The sequence below is a fragment of the Pelodiscus sinensis genome, chromosome 6 (genome assembly GCF_052426305.1).
Source record: "Pelodiscus sinensis isolate ZL-2025 chromosome 6, ASM5242630v1, whole genome shotgun sequence".
Lineage (NCBI taxonomy): Eukaryota > Metazoa > Chordata > Testudines > Trionychidae > Pelodiscus > Pelodiscus sinensis.
Genome location: NC_143057.1, coordinates 41,304,774 through 41,328,884, shown reverse-complemented (window position 1 = coordinate 41,328,884; position 24,111 = coordinate 41,304,774). Strand labels below are relative to the sequence as shown.

Genomic DNA, 24,111 nt, shown 5'->3' with positions numbered 1-24,111 from the left:
GTGACCCCACTTCTGGGGAGGCTTCACTGTGGAGTCTGCAGTATAAAACATATTTAAATATACTGTAGAAGCTGCAGCGTGTAACTGCTGAGATATACAGGAAATTGCTATATCTGTCACATCATCTGCTGTCCATAACAAAGCAACACCGTAAATCTAATGCATAAGTATCACATACAAAATCGAAGTGGTGAAATGATAGATTGTACAGAAGTATTTCAAAATAGTGGTACTGTATAACCCCCATAAGAGCATGGTAGCATTAGCTCAACTTTGCTATGACTTTTTTGTTTGCTTTGACCATAGGAATTTGACCCCATTTTATGCATGAGGATGATATAACAACACTGGAAATGTTTTCTTTTGTGAGATTGTAGCAAACCTAATACGTTAATACTACGTTGCCAAAAATGGGGTTTGCTCAGTATGAAATTGCTGTTTTCAAATACTTAGGTTTGTTACAGGTTTAAATAAGAGTCACATTTCTTACTTATGCACTTTTATATCTTCTCATAATTTTGTACAGGTGAAAAAGATAACCAAGATCTTTTTTCCCATTCATTGAAATGTAAGCTCTTGTTGTATATGTGACTGGTGTAGGAAAGGATTTAAAATTAAACACTTTCTAACACACTTGATTGACATACTGTTTAACTGTGTTGAATGTGCAAATATCAATGATCTGACTTCATAGTCATTATCAAAAATAAAAAGCTGAATGCGCATATAATAGAGGACGTATATTCTATACACTTGAAACATAATCGAAAACGTGAACAAAATTACTTCACCAAATTTCAAAAGTGACTTTAAAATAGAATAGTTAATGCATTCATTTACATATAATCACATGAACTTTTTCTTTTTAATATCTAGTTTAAGGAAGAAATCTCTAAGCGTTTCAAGTCCCACACTGATCAACTTGTATTAATATTTGCTGGAAAAATTTTAAAAGATCAAGATACTCTGACCCAACATGGGATTCACGATGGACTCACTGTACACCTTGTCATCAAAACACAAAACAGGTAACTTTGTTGATGAGCTGTTTTCTGTTTTTAGCCATTAGAAACCAAATAACCATTCTTGTTAGACAATTTGTTGTGCCGCAGAACTAGATCTGTGCAGCAGAACTAGATCTAGCTAAACTATATCCTTGATGATTTGTTCCCTAAATTCTATGATAGTAGGATACTGAGAGTGTCAGCTTCCTTTCTTGACAGTCACATGCCACCTTCTGAATTTCACCACTGTACTTAGAACCTTCCAGTCAGCTCCGTCTTGACTTCAGTCAGTGAAAACAGTCACAGTGCTCTTTTTAAGAGTATTGATTGCCATATTCCTCCCTTCTAGATGGGTTTAGGTTGCTTATAGTGTAAAAAAAAACAAAAAAAAAACAGGGTTGAACAGTCAACCCTGGTACAGGAGTGCTAAACACCAGTATTGTTTGTTGTCTTATAGCTGCTTCAGTTTTTGCCTCTCTCGAGTGAAGCCAGCTTGTTTAGCAACTTCAAACAATGCCCAATAGGCAGAAACATACCTGCAAAAGATAGACATATAACCTGTATTTCTACCTTTAAGTCAGTCTCTGGTGTAGAATGTGCAGAAGCCCTATTGGAATGATTTTAATTGATAATACAGGTATCACCAGGACATCAGTTTAACCTTAAATACCTTTATCGAATTCAAAGGCCAAATGCTATTTAAAGCTGCTCCACACGTGCCTTAAATATTTAAGTAATCATCTTACCATACATTAACATGCAGTTATAAGCACTATCAGGTACTTAATCCAGGACTAGACTGAGGAGGGTCTAACCCATGTTGGCTGGCTTCAGCTGCACAGCTAACATGATGTATGAACTTTTTTGAGTTTACCCTTTTATACTTTATGTATCAGAACCTATATGACTATAGTCACTGCTTTAATCAATTCCTTTTTGTATTAAAGCCGTGTAGAACTACCCCTGATCATTGGGCTGCCTTCTTCAATGACTTTTCACCTGTTCTATGAGTTACCTTCCAGGTCAAGTTTTTCCAGCTAAGCCACATTCCAAGCCTAAGGTTTTCAACTAAGCATATCATTTTTCAAGGTCTTCCCACAGTGTTAACCACCTGCACTTTATATAACTGCAAATCATATATTTTCTTTTGCCAAGACAATTGAATGTTGTCTAACCATACAAACATATGGCTTTCACAGCACTACCTTGCAATGGAGGGGTGTTTGATTGCAGTTGTCCAGGGTGCATGAGGATGGTGCTCCAGTGATGATCCTTACCTTCTGCAAAAGTGAACCAGAATCAACTGAGGGGGATGTGATTCATAGTTTCCACTTCTGCCCATGCATGGCTAGGTGAAGTTTCCAGAACTCTGTCTCACTTTCTCCAAGAACACTCCTGTGTATCTTGTAAAAGGCTGGACTGGGGTACTTTGAAGGGTAAAAAAAATCCAAGCAAAAGATTAAGTTGGCAAATGCTAATGAACACCAAGACTATATATATAAGTACCAGCTGAGTGAGCACAAAGCCAGTGGGGTAGCTTCACCTTTAAAGTATCCAGAGTTGTCATTCTTGAAGTTGAGGTTTCCATCAAGAAATGTGTGAGGGTATAGGCTGGAATGGAAAACTAATGTGGACAACTTTTGATGACGGTGAGACTCCTGCCATGGGCATGTGTCTATGTGGCTGGAGGACTGTGGGTCCCACTGGGAGGTCTATTGAAATGCCAGTGAGACTCTTTGTATTGAAGAGAACCTGTTAATGGAATAGGTAGAGATAACTGTGAAGAAGGGAAAGGAGACACAGGTCATAGTGAGATCTTCTGTAACAGCCCTAAAAAAAAGAGACAAATGAAGAATTTGGGAAAAGTTCCCCTTAAGATTGGTTTTCAGATTGATTGACTGACTTTGCAGGAGATCTGCATATCTTGTAGGTGGCACTCAGCTTTGACCGCAGCAGAGGCTATGGACCCTAAACTCCTTTTGAACGTTTGTCAAAACACACATAAGTGTAAAGAGGAGTAATGCAGACAATCAGTGTACCCCACTTACTGTAGCTGGGCTTGAGTCTCTTACTATCTGGTGATCTTTGTCATATCAGCCATGGGTTCTAAGTTCTGTTTAGAGCAAAATGTTTAGGCTTCAGAAATCCCTCCAAATTAAATGTCTGCCGCTATCCTTGGAAAGCACACAGGCACTCTTGTATCAGGAAGTTATGCTACAGAAGAACTTGTCCCTTTTGGCTTGTGCCACATGGTGAAAAAGAATTCCAGGTATTTAATTAGAGACAAAAGGACTCTGGCCTATGCCAGATCTCAGAACAGAATCAGTAATTGGTCAAGGAAGAATTCATTGTATCATCTTTTGTACCATTATGCTTGTAGGATAAGGCAACTGATTGTGCTCTGGATCTCATGAATGAATTATTAGTGATGCATTAGTGGTTCTTCCCTAGCACCTAGAGTGCTTGATTGTAAGAGTAGCAGTTTTATCTGGCCTGATGTTAGTGCTATATTCTTTTCACTAAGTTGAGGCCTGCTTTCAGAGTTTGGGAATAGATGTTGCCTTTCTTGGATGACTAGATGATAAGGATCCTGCTTTGGAGGATCTCTTCATACTCACAACAAGTATGTTGACAATGCTTTGGTTTGTGCTTTAGCTGTTCAAAACCTGTACTCAGCCAATACATGGAGTGCATAAAAGCCCTGAAGTATTCCTATGCTATGATAGAATCCAAGATATTACCATGCTGCTGAGTAGGATTTATCAGCCAGAAAACAGCATGATTTAAACTGACGTGAAAACTGGATTTTTATTAATGAAATTATGGTATCCATGGCACAAGGCAGCCTCAGCAGACCCCAAATCCCAGTTGAGAACAAACATTGCAGGAACTATTACATAGCAAACAAACTCTAAGTTTCACAGGCCTGATGACCGTCCAAGGACAAATCTGCTATTAAGAATGGGTTTTAAAATGCATGTATGTCCAAATCTTGCGAATCCCTCTCTCTACAAACTTGTTTTTTCCAGGAACAGCTTCATACAGATGCTCTGGAGATGGGGTTGGTACTATTAGCAATGAGGCTAGATCCTGTCTGATTTCCTGTGAGTCAGTGTATTCATATTTTTGGGGCTGATCCAGATAATTTCAGCAAAGGACAGATTGACCTGCCCAAAGCTGATCTAATCCATCAAGTGCAAGTCCGCTATTCTGGCAATGAAAATGAGAAATTTGTCATGACTGCAAGTTTGGGAACAGACTTGGTCATAAATCAATAGCCAGGTTTATGTAATTGTACTCCCATTTTCCAAAGAGTTCTAACTTTGAATAGACAGTACAGGCAGTCCCCGGGTTACATGGATCCGACTTACATCGGATCCCTACTTACAAACGGGGTAAGGCAACCCCGCACTAGCTGCTTCCCCCCAGCAGACCAGGGAGACGCGAAGCTAGCGCCCCTTCCCAGCAGACCAAGGAGACGCAGAGCGGCTTTTCTCAGCAGACACCTCATCTTGAGAATAAAGGACTGAGGGAAGTGAGGTGTGGGAGAATAAAGCTGAGCTCTGGAAAAATGTTTGGCTAGAGTTTCCCCTACAATATGTAACAGTTCCGACTTACATACAAATTCAACTTAAGAACAAACCTACAGTCCCTATCTTGTACGTAACCCGGGGACTGCCTGTAATGTGCAGTATGTTACAACACTTGCAACCCAAAGAGACTCAGTTTTGTTTGTATTGGCTGTAGACTGTTTACAGTTGTATGCACAATTGGCCTTCATCTAATTGGGATTGCCACAATGCCCCTCCTAGAAATGCTTAGGTAGGACAGGCATTTATTGCACTGTATTGTATTTTATTGTGCTTTCAGATAATTTGGATGTCTGGATGGATTTGTCTCCCGTAATTTACTTTCAGTGTTTGGGCAGGACAACATTGGAAATGGAGCTGGACTGCTACCTGCTATTGCTTAGAAAATAGCTCTAGTTTCACAGAACTAATGGCTGTGATACTGTGTTCATTGCAGCAATAACTAGCTGAACTCCTACTTGTGGTTCCAGCGCAGTGAAGAGGATGGGTTTTGGGAATCTCTGTGAAAAATCAGTGTGAAATAAAGCAAAATGCAGGACAATGTAGTCTTTCTTGTTAAAGACTAACAAGATGGTTTATTAGATGATGAGCTTTCGTGGGCCAGACCCACTTCCTCAGATCAAATAGTGGAAGAAAATAGTCACAACCATATATACCAAAGGGTATTTTGGTATATATGGTTGTGACTATTTTCTTCCACTATTTGATCTGAGGAAGTGGGTCTGGCCCACGAAAGCTGATCATCTAATAAACCATCTTGTTAGTCTTTAAAGTGCTACATTGTCCTGCATTTTGCTTCAGCTACCCCAGACTAACACGGCTATATTTCTATCACTATTCTAGTGTGAAATAAAACATTCACAACCACCTTTTTAGCCTTATTTGGGTTTAAATCTTTCCTTTTAGAGATTGTCATGGTGAATCTTGAGATTCTATTTTGCCTGGGCAGGGGAGATGAGTTTAACGTCTAGTTGGGCAGAAAATAAAAATGTACAAAGCCTGTTCTAAAGAAATCTCCCACACCATATTACTTGATGTCTCTATCTAATAAATTGTGTTGAAACAATATATGAGAATAGCCTTCATTTATATTCTTGTTTTTCATGCAAATTGTCTCTGGATCATTCCAGAAATCTTTTAAATTGCCCAACTAAAATTTTATAATTTTAACTTGTTTTTTTTCTTCAGATCACAGGATCATTCAGTTCAGCAAACTAACACCACAGGGAGTACTTCTACCACAACAACATCAAGCAGTAGTAGTACCTCCACACCAGCGTCAACAAACAGCAGCCCTTTTGGTTTGGGTATGATTCTTTATCTTCTAACTTTGTAGGTTAAGAATATTCCCTTTCCATAAATTATTACATTCTGTGTGCCTGGATATTCCAGTATGAGAGACACTTTTGAAAATAAGTTTTACAGTAATCTGTGAGTCTATAAAAACCAGACATTTAGAGGAAAGGGTTTAAGTACACTATTATAAGAATTTATTGTGGAAAATCTTGCATAGGGGAATTTTACTTGCACTGTTGCTTCATACAGCATGTCAACAATAGTAAAGTGCAGCTGCTACTGTAAAAATTATAGTGCTCTCTGTGAGCTTTGCATACTCTGCAATATATCTGGATTGGCCCAAAGAGTGGAGGGCACTGCATAAATTGAGTCCATATTGTCATCCAGATCATGAATAACCATAACAAAACTGCTGCCCTATCTATAACCTTACTTCTATGACCAAAATTAATCACTGGGCCTAATAGCGCTATCTTACCTTCTCTTACAGGACGTACATATCCCAGGCACACATGTTCTGCAGCTAAAAAGTGGTTTTCTGCTGTTGCTTGTGCCAGACTTAGCACTAGTGATTCAGGCCCTCTGTCTCTTGTTTCATTTTCTAAAAAATGAATGGAATAAAATAGTTAAACTTAAGCATTTGCTGTTTTGGGTTTAAAGTGGCTTAGATTTTCACAAGTGATTTTGTTTCCACAATTTTGGGGTCAGTTTCAAGTTATATAATTTAGACATCTTGAAGGTTGTAGAAAACTATTTTACCTTGTTTTTAGTACTTAGTGCAAAAGGAGCTGGAAAAGTTCTGTTTTATCACAATAAAAGGAAATGCACTGTATTATGCTTTATTTACAAACCTATATGCAATTGATTTAGAAATGTTTTAAAAGCAAAAAGTTCAATATTTTTTTCTTCTCTTTTTAAGGTGGCCTCGGAGGACTTGCCAGTTTGAGTGGCCTGGGACTGAACACATCTAACTTTTCAGAGTTACAAAGTCAGATGCAGCGACAGCTCATGTCCAACCCAGAAATGATGGTTCAGATAATGGAAAATCCCTTTGTTCAGAGCATGCTTTCGAATCCTGACCTGATGAGACAATTGATTATGGCCAATCCTCAAATGCAGCAATTGATACAGCGAAATCCAGAGATTAGTCACATGCTTAATAATCCAGATATAATGAGACAAGTATGTTGAAAGTTCTCTGTATATTAATAAACTTTAAAATTATGTAATAACATTAAATATGTGAATTTGAGTGTTTGAAACACTGGTGAGAAATTTAGGCTTGTGGGAAAACTCAGATTACTACTCCATGCAAATGCTGTTTTTTCTAGTTACTAATGTCTAAAATAGTTTAATGTGTGGTCTTTAATATTAAATAACTTATAGCATTCCCTGGGCAGTATTTTAGGATTACATTAGCAGATTTTCTAAAGTTAAACTAGGACAGAATTTCTGTGCACTTCAGATCTCTTATTTTGATGGGAAAGAAGGATTGTTATACAGCCAATAATGCACTTGCCAGAAAAAGCCAACATTGCTTTAATTTTTTAGTGCTTCAGTCAGATTTTAAATGCAGTGTAAAGCTGCTGGTATATATCTCTGTTGTAGAGGCTTTTAAGACACAAACTAATAAATACTATGGATTTGAGAAACCAGGTATTTAATTCTAGTGGTTTCTGTATGGAAGCAGCATACTGTATTTCTGAGTTGAATCTAGATTTTGTAAATTCCCTAGTTCTGTGTGGATAGAAGTGAACTTGGACATAACATTGTGTTCCTTCCTCTCTCCTGCCCAGTGCCATATATCATAGTCGTTCTATCAAGTACTTTGTCAAGTACTATATAACTAAACTTTAAACATTTTTATAATTTTGGCAAAATGTTGAATGAAAATTCAGTTGATTTAATTTTCTAATGATTCCATCAAGAAAAATTCTCACTCTAGCTTCGACAGCAATTCAAACTAACAGCAGCAGGTTAGATAATATATAAATAAAAAATATAATTAAAGTTTTTATGATGGGGACATTGCTTCAGATGCTGTTTTCACAGAATCGAATTTTTATTAGCACTGATTAAATGTTCCACTTTCTTAGACATTAGAACTAGCAAGAAACCCTGCAATGATGCAAGAAATGATGAGAAACCAAGACCGAGCCTTGAGCAACCTTGAGAGTATACCAGGTGGATACAATGCTTTGCGACGCATGTATACAGATATTCAGGAGCCAATGTTGAATGCAGCCCAAGAACAGGTGAGAAATGGGTACATTGAACTGTAGCCAATGACTTCAGTTATTCTCTTATTGTGTGATGTTGATTGCTATAGCATATATATTCATTTTATGGCAGTTACTGTTGATTTGTAAAATGAATAAGTATAAGAGAGTTCCTCTAAATAGCAACCTAGTGAATAAGACAAGCTGAAATACAAGAACCTGTTGGCAAACCCAGCAAGACTTTAGCTTAGATGTTTTAGGATACATTTCTTGAAGACAAGAAATGAAGACACAAGTGACCAGAAGAAAACCTGATGCCCTAAGATTATGGGAAAGGAGGTACCAAGTGAACATGGTGCACAAAATTACCCGGAAGATGAACATTAGATTATAAAAACTGTAAAAATGCATCTATTTCAGACATGTGTTTTAATCCCAGGATATAGGTTGTGTAAATGATAATGAGAATAAAGGGAGCTTACTCAGCCTATCGGAAAATTGGGTCCCTTAAGTATCCAGGGGACACAGACTAGTAAGAGAAAAGAGGATGGACACTTATAGGGACATGTGCAGAATGTAAATGTAGACAGATTCACATTATAAAAAGGAGATGCCCAGAATGGGAAAACTGAGCTCCCCTGGGAGAATCCAGCAGGTACCATCCCTCTACTAATGAGCAAGCTATGAGAGACCCATCAGACCCTAACTCTACATCAAGAATGAGTATAACTGGACTGGTGCATGGCTCTGTATAGAATCTCTGTGTGTAGGTAATCATAACTTTAATGCACATTGAATAATTATAAAATAGGCTAAACCTTGTACTGGTGAATGTATGTGTGGTCACCGCCTTTGGTCTTTGTGTTCCTAGAGACTCTAAATTTGAAGCAAATAAGGTGACTTTCACTCTTTTATGCTTGAAACTGTAGCTGCCAGAGCTGAACTAATGGTGATGGTAATACTTTACAAAATATATTTAAAAGGCTAATATTAAATCAGACAGACTGCTCTGAGAATTATAGTCTTCAAGTTGGTAATAGTGCATATATATCTCAAAGCCTGTCATTTCTAGCAAAGCTAAAACTGATGGTTTTAATGGATGGTATTCCTTGTTTTTCCTCCTTTATAGTTTGGAGGTAACCCATTTGCTTCCTTGGTAAGCAGTGTATCGTCAGGTGGGGACAGTCAGCCATCTCGTACAGAAAACAGAGACCCTTTACCAAATCCTTGGGCTCCTCAATCTAGTTCTCAGAGTTCTACAACCGGTAGCAGCAACAGTGGTGAAACTGGGGGCAGTAGTAGCATTGGAAATAGCACTACCAGCAGTACAGGACCAGGCTCAACCATGCCTAATTTGGGACCTGGAGCTGGAGGTATGTTCGTTATGATAGACTTGTATTTACTTGCACTTATTCAGGAAATGTCTGAAATGATAGACATTCATGTATTAGAAAAGGTTGTGTTTAAATGATTTAGTGTTACTAATATTTACTTGCATAGTTCTTTACTAATATCAAATTCCTATGTAGGAAAACAAACATGCAAAGTAAACTTATCTCAAGAACACTGGAGCCACTGCTAAAATAACAATATAGGTAGAGACCTGCTAGGCAAATTAAAAGCATTCTGCCCGGTAGATAGTGCAAAGTCCAATAATGTAAGTATTGGATAAAATATTGTTAAATACAGCTTATATTTTAAATTATAAAATTAATGTTCCAACATCAGTCATTAATTTGTATTATTATGGTATGTAGGGGCCCTAGTCATTGACCATGGCATCATTGTAGTAGACACTGCATAACCATATAAGAAAAATGATGGCCTGTGCATCAAAGCTCTTATCGTCTAAATCTTATCGTCAAGTAGTAAAGGGTGAAGAACACATATAGGAAGAGCCTAAGGAAACCATAAAACAGCAGCGATCAGCATTAGTCGTGGTATTTTAGCTGTTGTTTGGTATCCAGTTTCTTGTAGGCATCACAGCAAACCACAGTTTAAGGATTTAGAGGATGTTTGTAGGGATCACCTCTGTGTGTGGCACAAAATAGCTTGTTTGAAAATTCAGTAAATAATTGATGCAGGTTGGCATCTCTGGCAGAGTGGAGGTCAGTTAACATATCTGCTACTAAAATTATTTTATTTAAACAAATTATTGGTGGTGCTGGTATCAAGGCTTATAATGGAGGTGGTTGAACATTTCACATTCTTAAACCTTTTTTTCAGTTGCCTATAACTTCACTATGCTAACAGTTCAGTCTGAAAACTTTTATGTTGCTATCTATTTAACTTTCAATATTTTTAAATTTATCAAAATTATTCTCCATTTCTGAGAACAAAAATAGGGACAACATGGGTAACTCATGTTAAAAATAAAATTTTGTATTGTCTTTCTTGAAGCCCTAGTATTTCAGTGGTTTAAAAGAGAGAGAAAGTAATTACGATTTAACTGTTTTTACATCCATAACCATGTAACTGATTATAATTCAGTTGGCTAAATGCTGCCGACCCTGCAGGCTCCTAATGCCACTTGCTCGCAGGAGCTTTACCGTTAATTGGAACCGAGATGCTAACTGGTTAATGAGTTAAATTTAAACTCTTACATCTCTAAAAGCAATTGCCCTATTATAAAGGTTGTGTCTTTTGCTATTCCAATGAAAACATAGGAAAAACTTACGTTACATTTCTTTGCAAATGCGGCGAGGAGTCCTGTGGCACCGTATAGACTAACTGAAGTATAGGAGCATAAGCTTTCGTGGGCAAAGACCCACTTCGTCAGATGCATGTTCATGCATCTGACGAAGTGGGTCTTTGCCACGGAAGCTTATGCTTATGCTCCTACATTTCAGCTTATGCTCCTACACTTCAGTTAGTCTATAAGGTGCCACAGGACTCCTCGCTGCTTTTGCAGATTCAGACTAACATGGCTACCCCTCTGATTCTTTGCAACTAGCGCTTAGCTTGTGCTCAGAAATCTGTTAGTGGCTGGCAGCAGTGTTCACTGAAGATTCCATCTTCACTGAGTGTGCCCCATCCCACGCAGCTACTAAACATTCAGTATCCCCAAGTTGCAGGGCCACTGTGTGTGAGTCCAGGCACCAAAAGAGAGAACAAGGAGACTTTTGTGCTCTGAGAGTCCCCTGCTAGTTCTCAGCATGAAGGGAAAAACAGCCTGACTTGCTCCAGTGTAGAGAGGAGGAAGGGTCAGTCTTCTGGTTAGGTCAGGTAAGGTGTGGGTGTGCATGCTCAGGGGGATAAATATGGGGAGGGAGACAAGAACAGGCATGGAGCAGAAGGAGAGGTACAGAAACTCAAACTCTATATAGAGTTTTGGTGTCCAAGATAATCTTGCATGGTGTCGAGTATCAGAGAGGTAGCCATGTTAGTCTGAATCTGCAAAAGTGGCGAGGAGTCCTGTGGCACCTTATAGACTAACACTGGACACCACGGTGCAAATAAGTGACGGTGACATAAACACCACCCTATACCGAAAGCCTACCGACCGCTATGCTTATCTGCATGCTCCAGCTTCCATCCCGGACACACCACACGATCCATTGTTTACAGCGAAGCACTGAGGTACAACTGCATATGCTCCAACCCCTCGGACAGAGACTTACACCTACAAGATCTTCAACAAGCATTCTGTAAACTACGATACCCACACAAGGAAGTGAGGAGACAGATTAACAGAGCCAGACGTGTACCGAGAAGCCTCCTGCTACAGGACAAGCCCAAGAAAGAAACCAACAGAACACCACTGACTATCACCTACAGTCCTCAGCTAAAACCTCTCCAACACATCATTAGTGACCTACAACCCATCCTGGACAATGATCCCTCACTTTCTGCCTTGGGAGGCAGGCCAGTCCTCGCCCACAGACAACCCGCCAACCTGAAGCATATTCTCACCAGCACCATATACACCTATATGGTGTACTGTATACAACTATACACCGCACCATAATAACTCTTACTCAGGAACCAATCCATGCAACAAACCTCGGTGCCAACTCTGCCCACATATATACACCAGCAACACCATCACAGGACCTAACCAGGTCAGCCATACTGTCACTGGTTCATTCTCCTGCATATCTACTAACGTAATATATGCCATCATGTGCCAACAATGCCCCTCTGCTATATATATGGGCCAAACTGGATAGTCCCTACATAAAGGAATAAATGGACACAAATCAGATATTAGGAATGGCAATATACAAAAACCTGTAGGGGAACACTTCAATCTCCCTGGACACACAATTGCAGATCTAAAGGTAGCCATCCTGCAGCAAAAAAACTTCAGGACCAGACTTCAAAGAGAAACTGCTGAGCTACAGTTCATCTTCAAGTTTGACACAATCAACTCAGGATTAAACAAAGACTGTGAATGGCTAGCTAACTACAAAAGCAGCTTCTCCTCTCTTGCTATTCACACCTCCAGATCAGCTACTAGAAGTGGGCCTCATCCTCCCTGATTGAATCCACCTTGTCATCTCTAGCCTGATTCTGGCCTGCATATTTATACCTGCCTGTGGAAATTTCCACTACATGCATCTGACGAAGTGGGTCTTTGCCCACGAAAGCTTATGCTCCAACACTTCAGTTGGTCTATAAGGTGCCACAGGACTCCTTGCTGCTTTTGCAAGATAATCTTGGGTTTTTTGGTTTTTTTAATTGTGAAAGTTTCAAATTAGTTTCATTTTGTGCTGGTGTTAAAAAATGTGCAAAATGGAAAGTTAGAATATTTTGATTTCCATGTCCAATGCCCCTCACTCATAACTGTTGGTTACATATTGAAGTTTCGCAGGTTAAGAAAGAACTTGTTTGCAGTGTGCTCCTGCGCAACTTGGAAGTTGACATCTCTTCCGAGTGGTTTGCAAGCTTACTAATGTCTGTAGATTATTCAAACTACTCAAAAAGCACACCATATTCTTCCTGTACAAAGTATGGGAAGAGGTGTGCTGGATCTGACTTGGTAGTGACATCACATAGTCAGATGGTGGAGGAGTGACTAAAATAAATAACCGAGGAAATGTAAATTAATATTTTAAGATACAAATCCAGAACTGTGTGTAGGGAGTCCCGTGTAGTTTTGGTACCGTTTGTGATGAGATAATCAGGTTTTCTGAACTGTTTAGAAGAGTTATGGAGAGTTAAGTGTGCAGTTTGTCCTTTATTACTTGTACTGCCTTTTCTGCCACTGTTAAAACCTAGTTTTCATATTTAAACCTGCCTTCCTTTAAAAAAAAAAAAAAAAAAAAGGTAATTTGTTCTTGAGATATCTGTTGAAATTAAGCACTAGTTACTTGTAAAATATTAAAACACTTGGCATTTTTCATTTGATAGTGGGTTAAATGTGGAGAAGTTTTTTGAAATACGTTGTGGCCAATGTCCATTAAAGACCATAATTAGTGTCTCATGTCAAATTATGGAAACGAATTTGCACTCATTGCCATATTTAATTATAATTAAATAAAAATGTATCTGTTACTATTTTCATGGTTATGCGTTGCTGAAATGGCCATTTTCTACTTTTAAAGCTGGTATGTTCAACACTCCAGGAATGCAGAGCTTGTTGCAACAAATAACGGAAAATCCACAGCTTATGCAGAATATGTTGTCTGCACCTTATATGAGAAGCATGATGCAGTCACTAAGTCAGAACCCTGATCTTGCAGCACAGGTAAACAGGGAGGGGCGGGCATGTGTGTAATCAACAAGATTAACGGATAAGCCTGAGCTTATCGATTAATCATGTTGTCCTCTACAGGATGACATCCCTAGCCCTCCCTCCCTCACTGAACTTGCATCCTGCACCCCCAATCCCATGCCTAAGGCCCTACCAATTTCACAACCATGATAAACATGTCACAGACCGTGAAGTAAACCTTCCCCATGAAATTTGGTCTCCTTGTTCCTAGGAGCAATCCATCAAAGGGGGCTTCCTACCTCTGACTAAGCACGGGAAGGACAGGACACGACACATCCCTCTCTAGCAAACAGCTCTGGAGGTGGAAGTGCAGGAGGGTGGACCAGAGCAAACCCACCTCTAGGGATGCTTCTCTCTGTAGCAGGACATTGTCTGAGACTGGGCAGGAGCCTGAGGTTTCTGCAGATGGAATAGACTTGTGGAGTTGGATCATATCTTCCCTGTGCTGCTGGGAGAGCCCCCTATCAAAGGGGGCTTCCTACTTCTGACTGGGCAGGGGAAGGACAGGACTGTCCCTCCCCTGCAAACTGCTCTGGTGGTAGGATGGGGTGACTAGACGGGACCCACCTCTATCTCTTGGAACCTCCAGCAGCTGCAGGATTCAGGAAGCTCTCTGGTTGCTGCCCCTTCTGTGCTGCTTTCAGAGTTGTACTCTGAAGTAAGGATGGCAGTCCCATGAGCCTCCTACGACAGGTTTGTGATGATTCATGTCTTTTTGGGATCCCATGGTTACAACATGGTGATATTTCAGATTTAAACAACTGAAAACATGAAGTTTACCTATTTTTTCCTATCCCATGACCATGAAATTGGCCATAATGGACTATGAATTTAGTAGGGCCCTGCCCATTTCCCAGCGTCAACCCACAGGCCCCTCCCACACTCCGACCACCCTGCTGCCTATCTCCTGCACCAGCCTGGAGCAAGTGATGGGAGAGAGGTTGAGGGGAGATGGAGGGAGTGGGGTGGTGCAAAACAAGGGTGTTTGGGTTTGTGCAGTTAGTTGGAATGGAAGTGCCTTGTGGAGTGGAACGAAAAGTATCTCATGCTTTAAAACAAAACCTAACGGGAGCTTCAGTGGCTTTTTGCATACATTGAATATTTGCATAAAGGAATAGTCCTTGAGTATGTTATGTGCAAGCCTATCCAATTCATCCTTTTCGCGCTGTCTCATCTGCAAGGAGGGGATGTTTATGCATATATCTTGGTACTTCCATTTGGATAAAAACAAAACAGCCCCCCACTGTCTTGCCCTGTGTTAGATGACTCAGTGCTTATCAGAAATTGGTTTTGGATAGTAAGTAAAGGAAAATAGCATGGTAATGTAAACAATTTTTTTCAAAGAACATCCTAATTGTCATGTAAAACAGTTAATTATAAATAAACTAAATATACAAGTTGCACTAAATCACCTTTTTCTGGTGGTGCCGGGAGGGAAGCAGCTTTATTTCTGTATTGAGTATTTTCAGCTAAAATTGAACATTTGCCCCATAGATGATGCTGAATAATCCCTTATTTGCTGGAAATCCTCAGCTTCAGGAACAAATGAGACAACAACTCCCAACTTTCCTTCAACAAGTGAGTAAAAGAGTAGTGTAGCCAAATTGCATACATATGGTCTTTTTATTCTGGTTGAAAGTATAAAGGCCTGATCTGTTCTATTGCAAACACTCGCTTCAATTGGGGGATTGGTCTTTTAGATATTAAATTGTAAATGGCTGATTCATCAGATTCACTTCTCCATTCCAGTTGATATCCAAAGTTACATACCTATTAGAAGATAAGTATTGCTTCTACTTTCTGTTTGGAATGAATAATTACTTAATTTCAGATTATAGTTTGTCTAATTTTTTCTTGTGCTGCTTTGCAAATACTAAACCAAACTAAATCCTCCACCAGTAACATGAGCTCTTGGTTTGCATTTCCCTCCCCAAAATATAGAGGCCGGATAGAGTTCCTTGAATGAGACAGTCCACTATGTCAGCATAGGAAGCCACAAACCATGACACATATTATTGAGGCCTGTGCAATGATGCAACTTCCTGGAGGTCGTCGTGCCTTGAGCATAGTTGATACGAATTCTGGGGCTCGGCTTGACTTGTTTAGACTGCATAGTTTAGGGATGTAAAATCCTGTTAACTGGTTAAACATTAAGTTTAACCAGTTAAACAGGGTCGAGCAAGGGGCAGCTCCAGCCCCTTGCTGGAGTTGTTCCCCCACCGTAACAGACGAGGCCTTGTCTGGCCAGGCTGGAGAGACCCTTCGCTCCAGGCAGGAGGCAAGGAGAAAGCTGCTCCAGCTCCTACCAGTTAATGGTAACTGGTAAGCCTCATCCTTACAAGGAGGGGCTTACCGGTTAACCATTAACATCTCTTTTGCATGTGTCATAAAATCACCTTTGTTTTTTCTGGATTAAGCTTTAACTAGATCACTCATTGTGGGTCTCCCCAGAGGCTGGGTCAGATGTTCAAACCACTGAGCTGAGTGAGATGAAGATGCAGAGCTAAAAACATTGCAGCTCATACATCTGCGCTAACCTGTTAGATGACCCCCCCAGTGGGGAAGATGTGACTGAATCCCATGGCAATTGTAGTGATGGTGTCTTTTGAGATGGTGAGGATTGCATAGTTGTCCGTGGGAATGCTTTGGCAAGGAAGAACGCACACATCTGTGTGCCACCCTATCCACTCCTGGGAGAGATCCTAATCCATCAACGTCGTTTCTGATCTGTACTCAGGTCTGTACTAGATTAACGTGGCTAAGATGATCTAAGACATTTAAGTTGTCTAGCCAAAATTATTTCTATTATAACAAAACTCAGAATATTGGCCGCTATATGATAAGTTGTCAACATGATGTTTAAAGATGTTGGCATTGGATTCTTCCTTAGACACTGACACATTTCACCAGCTGTGGATCTACATCTTTTCCTTTGGACTTCACCAACCTATTTCAAAGACACATCGTGGGCATGAAGGGACCCCAGCACTTTTAATATCTCAATGAGTTTTACTAGCCTGAATTTAATCAGGGAAGATTTAGAATTTGTCTCTTCAGATCCTGTTCTGTATCTGTTGAAGCTAACAAGTTCCTGAGCCCAAACATCTACACCCCAGTTTTATAGCTTTACAGCCTGAGCCCCGTGAGCCTGTCAGGTGCCAGAGGTGTTCTTTCTTATAGTGTAGACATAACCTAAGGGAAAAACTGAAGAAGAGGGTGGTTAGAAGCCTAATGTGTTTTTTATAGGATTTTTATCTTATACTAAAACATCCAATAAGAATGGTCATTAGAAGAGCTGCTACTTCTCATAGGACCTTTTAGAATCATAGAATATTAGAATTGGAAGGGACCTCAAGTCTAGTCCTCTGCAGTCATGGTAGAACCAAGCACCATCTAGATCAGGGGTGGGCAAAAGGGCCTCTGTGGGCTGGATCCGGCCCACCAATTGGGTTGATCCGGCCCACAGAGGCCTTGCCGCTCCCCTGCCCCCAGGCCAATCAAGGCCTGGGAGGTGGGGAGTGCATGAAGTTTCCTCCGCCCTGCCAGGAGCACGTAGCGCTGTGCATTCCTGGCAGAATGGGAGGAGACTTCACACACTTCCCCACCCGCCGAGCCCTGATTCGCCTGGGGACAGGAGGAGCATGCGAAATTTCTTCCGCCCTACCCCTGTCCTGCAAGGAGTGCGAGGCACTTCAGAGTGCTGCACATTCCCCACAGAGTGGGAGGAGGTTTTGCACGCTTCCCTGCCCCTAAGCCAATCAGAGCTTGGGGGCAGGGGAGTGCACGAACCTTCCTCCACCCTACCCCCGCCATGGGAGGAGCATGCGGCACTTAAAGTGCTGCACGTGCCTTCCAGGGCAGAGGAAACTTTGTGTACTCCCCTGCCTCCAAGCTCTGATTGGCCTGGGGGTTAGGGTGCGTGCGAAACCTGCTCCTCACGGGGGGGGGGGGGGGGGGGGGGTAGGGTGGAGGAAACTTTGCGTACTTCTCCTGTCCCCAGGCCAATCAGAGTTTGGGGGCAGGGGAACGCGTGAAGTCTCCTCCTGCCCTGCCAGGAGCGCATGGCGCTTCGCAGTACTAAGTGCTCCTGGCAGGGCAGAGAAAACTTGGTTCGCTTCCCCTTCCTGGGCGAGGGGGAACCTCTTCCTGCCCTGCCAAAGGCATGGGTGCTTAATTGGGGGGGGGGCAAAGGGGCTCCCCCACCGCCAGACCAATTCTGGTCTGTAGGTGGGGAAGCCTGGAAGCATCCTGACCCTGCCTCTTTGAGGGTGGCCCCTGCCAAAAATTATTGCCCACCCCTAATCTAGATAATCTCTGACAGGTGTTTGTCTAACCTGGTCTTTAAAATCTCCAATGATGGTGATTCCACAACTTCTCTAGGCAATTTATTCCAGTGCTTAATCACCCTGACAGGAAGTTTTTCCTGATGTCCAATCTAAACCTCCCATGCTGCAATTTAAGCCCATTGCTTCTTGTTTTATTAGAGATTAACGAGAATAGTTTTTCTCCCTCTTCCTTGTAACACCCTCTTTTGCACTTAAAACTGTTATCATATCCCTTCAGTCTTCCCTTTTCCATACTAAACAAACCCAGTTCTTTCAAACTTCCCTCATAGATCACATACTGTAGACCAGTGAGTGGTCCCCAACCTTTTGGGGCTGCCTGGGGTGAGGCTGCTCATGCGCCGCGCGCCCTCATGCGCCACGCGCCCAGGGCCGGCACCGCACATGCACCCCGGGGCAGAGGCCATGCATGTGCCACGTACTGGGGTGGCAAGGCAACCCAAATCATGCGGAGGGCGCACATAAATGCCCCGGCGGGCGCCATGGCGCCTGTGGGCACCACGTTGGGAACCACTGCTCTAGACCTTTGTTGCTCTTCTCTGGACCTTCTCCAGTTTGTCCCCATCTTTCTTCAAGTGAGATGCCCAGAACTAGATGCAATTCTCTAATCAACACAGAGTAGAGCAGAAGAATTACTTCTCGTCTGTCTCTACATTGGCGCAATCTTGCGCCAAAGCGGCTGCTTTTGCGCAAAAACATGCTGCCTGTCTACACTGACGGGGAGTTCTTGCGCAAGAACACTGACGTTCTAATGTGTAAAATGAGTGCTTCTTGTGCAAGAACTATGGTGCTCCTGCTCAGGAATAAGCCCTCTTGCGCAACTGTTCTTGTACAAGAGGCCAGTGTAGACAGGCAACATGAATTTTTTGGGCAAGAAAGCACAATGGCTAAAATCCGTCTACACTGGCACGGATGCTCTTGTGCAAAAGCAAATCTCATGAAAACTCACATGCCAGTGTACACACACTCTTGCGCAAATACTCTAACGCAAAAACTCTTGCGTTAAAGAATATTTGCGCAAAATCTTGCCAATGTAGATGTAGCCCTCATGTTTTGCTTATAACACTCTTGTTATACATCCCAGAATGTACATCCATTTTGCTTTTTTTGTGTGTATTTGTGCAACTGTTGACTCATATTTAGCTTGTGGTCCACTATGACCCCTACATACCTTTTTTCAATACTGCTTCCTAGACAGTCACTTTACAATTTATATGTGTGCACAGTGCTTTTTTTGTTTAAAAATAAAAGTGCCGGTACTCCAGGGGAAAAGTTGTTGAGCTCTGACTGGAAGTGCCGGTACTGCGTCTGGAGGTGCCGGCATTGCGTACCGGTCAGTACTGTCACAAAAAAAGCACTGTGTGCGCAACTGATTGTTCATTCTTCAGTGGAATACTTTGATTTTTTTCTTATTGAATTTCATCCTGTTTACTTCTGATCATTTTTTCAGTTTGTGCAGATCATTTTGAATTATGTCCCTAGCCTCCAAAGCAGTTGCAAACCCTCCCAGCTTGGTATAATCCACACGCTTTATAAGCATACTATCTATGCCCACAGTGTCCAACCAGTTCTGAGGCAGTAGCCACTATAATGAACTAGCCACACTCAACTGGCCAAATAGCCATATGTGGCTAGCATGTTGGACACCACAGCTCTCTGCCATTATCTAAATAGTTGCTAAAGATACAGAACGGAATCTGTCCCAAAACTAATCCCTGCAGAACCCCACTCAATATGCCTTTCTAGCATGACACTGAACAATTGATGACTATTCTCTGGGTACCCTAGCTCCTACCTCCCCCAACCCTCTGCTCCTCTACCCCATGTAACCCAAACCTTCTTTCTACACCCCTGCTCCAGCCCTCTTCTTCCCCCCACACACACACCTTCTCAGACATTGCGTCCCCTCTTACGCCCCTCCTCAGGTCACAACTCCCTCTCAGACCTTGCACCCCAATCTGCTGTCCCTGGTTACAACCCAAATCCCTGCACCCCCTCCTGCCTCAGACTACAACCACCTGCACCCCCTCCTGCATCCCAGTCGGCTGCCCCAGATCACCCAAACTCCCTCTCGGATACCACACCCTAAACTCTTACTGCAAGCTCCCTTCTGCACCTAACCTTGATCCCAGACCCCTGCACCTCCTCCATTTAGTATAATGGAAGAGTGCAGCTCTTGACCACTTACCAAATTCTTGGAGTATGGTCCCCCCATCAAAAATTGCCTTCTTCTGATGTAGGTTTTATTTCCCTCGTTGTTTAATGAAGAGGTCATGCAAGACTGTATAAAATCCCTTACTCTTTAGTATACCACATCTACCGTTTTCCCCCTCATCCACAAGGCTTGTTATCCTATGAAAGAAAGCTACCAGGTTGGTTTGACATGATTTGGTTTTTACAATACCATGCTGACTGTTGTTTATCACCATATTATTTTCCAGATGTTTGCGAATTGGATTTTTTAATTATTTGCTCCTTTATCTTTCCTAGCACAGAAGTTAACTGGTCTGTAGTTGTCTGGGTTGTCCTTATTTCCATTATTTATAGATGAGCACTATATTTGCCTTTTTCCAGTCTTCTGGAATTTTTCATGGCTTTTCAAAAATGATAGCTAGTGGCTCAGCTATCTCCTCAATCATCTCTTTGCATAATCATAGTATGCATTTCATCAGGCCTTGGTGATTTGAAGGCTTCTAACTTTTCTAAGTAAATTTTAAAATTATTCTTTTCCTATTTTAACTTCTGAACTTACTACTTTTCTTCAGCATTCACTATCAAATCACCATCAACCTTCTTGGTGAAAATCAAAACAAAGAAATTAAGCACCACTGCCATTTCCCCGTTTTCTGTTGTTTTTCCCTCTTCAAAGACTGGGCAGGCCCATTTTTCAATGGTCTTCCTCTTCTAATATATTTGTAGAATGTTTTCTTGTTACCCTTTATGTCTGTTGCTAGATTGAGCTTGTTTTGTGCCTGTTTTCAAGTGTGGACCTTGAAACTGAACCCCTCTCCCTAAAATGAAAGGATTTCCACAATCTCAAAAACAGAGAAGACAGTCGTTCGTTCTTGGCGTGTCCTAATTTTCAGCCATGACCTTTTGAGGCTCAACCCTGGGTGATGGGTGAAATATCCACTTGTGGAGGCAGTAGATCCCCTGTCCCCTTCCCACTGTCTCCCTCCTCTCTTTCCTCTCCTTCCCTTTGCATCCTACTCACTGTGTGCTTGTCCCCTTCCAGCCAAATCCCTGAACCCAAGCAAATTTTTGGAAACCCTGCTCTATTTTTCTGCGTTTCTTTTTTTTTAAAAAAAAAAGAGCGTTTTGTACCATGTGCCAGACATGCAGAAGGTATCTAATTAAAAGATCTAAATTTGAGAATAAGAAATGTCAGCCACAGTTTTTGTTTTTTATATACCCTGATAACTTGACAGGCCGGTAGCTTGCAAATTCCCAGTACCCTTCTAATTTATCCTGGGGAACACAGTTAAAGCAGGGGTGGGCAAGCCTTTTGAGCCAGCTGGCAGACTGCTTGGCCAAGGCCCCGAGGTACGCTCTCTGCCTACTGTAACCTGAGGCTGCTCAAAACGGTTGGCGGTTCCCTCTAGGTGCCAAATGCCCCGCGGGGGGGGGGGGAGGCTTTGTGCTCTGGCTTTGCCCCCCAGCCCAATCACCTCCTCCATAGAAAAGTGTGGCCCTTGACCACTTACCAAAACCTTGGAGTGGCCCCCCATCAAAAATGATTGCCCATCTCTGAGTTAATTGAGAAATCTGTCCTTTCTTTACACAATAAAACAAGGTGTCAGGCCTCAGCCTTAGCCGGCATTTGCCCCCCCCCCTCCCCCCAGGAAGAAAATGACTGTAATCAGACTGCAAAAGCTGCCACCTCATTTTCACTTCACACAAGTTGAGGGCTTCCTATGTTTGTTTCAACAGTGGTAAGCACCTCAAACAATGAATAACTGCCAATGGACATGGATTGCGGCAGTACAATAAAGGCCGGCTGCTGCTTCAACAATAATCACCGTTCAGCTCATAGAACCAAGAAGGCAAAATGTCCCATTGAGGCAGCATGGTGAAGCCAGCTTTATGTACCAGTGTGGCAGAGCCAATATTCCTAGAGGAGAAGGAATCAATTCCCCAATACTGTTCTCACCAGGCAAATATACCTCCCATCCACTGAGAAGAGTGAAGACCTACCCTACCAATACATCCTCTCTTCTTTGCCACCACATCCCTCTTCCCTGTACACCCATCTCTGTAGGCTCCCATCACTCAAGCTCATCTCCCTCCCTAAGCAAATGGTCTCCCTGCCCTTTCAAGAATTTGAAGAAGTAAAAAAATCCAGTTGCCCCAGACCAAGCCATTGCTTAACTGTGGGAAAGCTCTGAAGGACTGTGGACCAGGTGAAGGGAGATCTGTTTCTCCTGGTGATTTATTGCTCCACTTAGTCCAACTTAGCTGGCCCTGGCCCTGAAGACAAGCCAGCATCAGATGCCTGCTGCCACAAATGATCCAGCCTTCCCTGAAGCGCACACATTTACCGCACACACAGCATAAGGCTGGCTGGCCTACCTGTCTCTTTGCCTAATGCTTTGAAAAGTGATGATAACCCTGCCTTTGCTGGCAGAGTGCTTCAGCATCACAAAGTAGGAGTTGTTGTCATCCCATAAAGTCCCAAATTGAATGAAGCAGAAAGATTTTGGATTTTTTTTTTGTAAAATTGCATTTCTAAGCACTTTACATCTGATGACCTCAAAGCACCTAACCAAAACCAACTAATTTACTCCTGTGAGGCAGGCAAGTATTATTATCATCCCTTTTTTCAGTTGTAAAAACTGAGGCACAGGATAATTAAGTTCCTTATCCGCTGTATTTTAATCAGTGGAAAAACTCCCCTTGAGATCATGTCTTAAATTATAGGTCCAATGTCATACTGGAAATCTGACAAGAAACCCCAGATCTTCACATTTCTAGTAGTCAGGAGCACAGGCCTCTGGCTGCATTGAGGTGGGGACATCACTGTCCCCTACTACAGGAACTCAGTTAAGCTGCACCTGATCCTAACACAGTGTAAGGGCAGGCCCTGCTCCTGTGTACCAGGCATACCAGGTTTGGCTAGGCAGGCTGAGCCCAGCATGATCCAAGTGTGGAGGAATTAATGTGGGGGCATCCAAGAATCTGGGAATGGATGGTTCAGTGGTGAAATCTGAATGCACAGGGGTTCTGGGTGTAGGGGCAATGGGACTCTGGGATTGGGAGAAAAGTGGGACCTGGTGGAGTGTCCAGGTGCTGGGGAAGTGGGGCTTGATGGGGTGGGGAGTCCAGGTGCAGCTTGCTGGGGCTCTGTGCAGTGGGAATCTGGGTGTGCGGTACTTTCAGATGTGCCCAGGTGTATGGTGGCGGAAATGCTTGTCAGGGTGAGGGTGTAATGGGCCTTCTTAACCAGAGAGCCCCAGCTGCTGCGGAGAGACTGTTCATGCTGGACTCCCATTTCCCCCGTGATACCTCTATTCCCCTTTCTTCTCTGTTCCCAACCCTCATTTCTTTCCATCTGCCCTCTTCCATACCCCATTCCTTCCACACTGCCTCTTCTCCCCCCACCTCCTCACCTATTGGCTGAGGCAGAGGGTAGGGGTATTTGAGGGAGCTGGGGTGCAGGAAGAGGTTCTGGGCCAGTGGTATGGGCTCTGTGAGGGAGTTAGGGTGTAGAAGGGGCTCAGGTCTGGGGCAGAGGCTTAGGATGTGGGATGGGGCATGGAGCGTGTCCCTCGTGTGGCTCCCAGTGAGTTGCACATTGGGTCTAAGGCAGACTCCTTGCCTGTCCTGGCCCCATGCTGCTCCAGAAAGCAGCTGGCATGTCCTTGTTGCCTTTTAAAGGGCAGGTGGCTCTGAATGCTGTCCTTGCTTGCAGGTGCCTCGCTGCAGATCCCATTGGCTATAACAGGA

The 24,111-nt window shown here is 42.4% G+C and overlaps 1 protein-coding gene across 2 annotated transcripts in view; it reads left to right on the top strand.

The window, feature by feature from the left end:
- Window positions 1-24,111, top strand: part of UBQLN1 (ubiquilin 1) — a 44,798-nt gene that overhangs the window by 13,035 nt on the left and 7,652 nt on the right. For both annotated transcript variants that reach the window (XM_075931763.2, XM_075931762.2), the window contains exons 2-8: window positions 877-1,028; window positions 5,783-5,901; window positions 6,810-7,072; window positions 7,987-8,145; window positions 9,239-9,482; window positions 13,656-13,798; window positions 15,320-15,403. In XM_075931763.2, coding sequence (XP_075787878.2) covers window positions 877-1,028; window positions 5,783-5,901; window positions 6,810-7,072; window positions 7,987-8,145; window positions 9,239-9,482; window positions 13,656-13,798; window positions 15,320-15,403 — 1,164 coding nt within the window. The remainder of the gene's footprint in view (window positions 1-876; window positions 1,029-5,782; window positions 5,902-6,809; window positions 7,073-7,986; window positions 8,146-9,238; window positions 9,483-13,655; window positions 13,799-15,319; window positions 15,404-24,111) is intronic.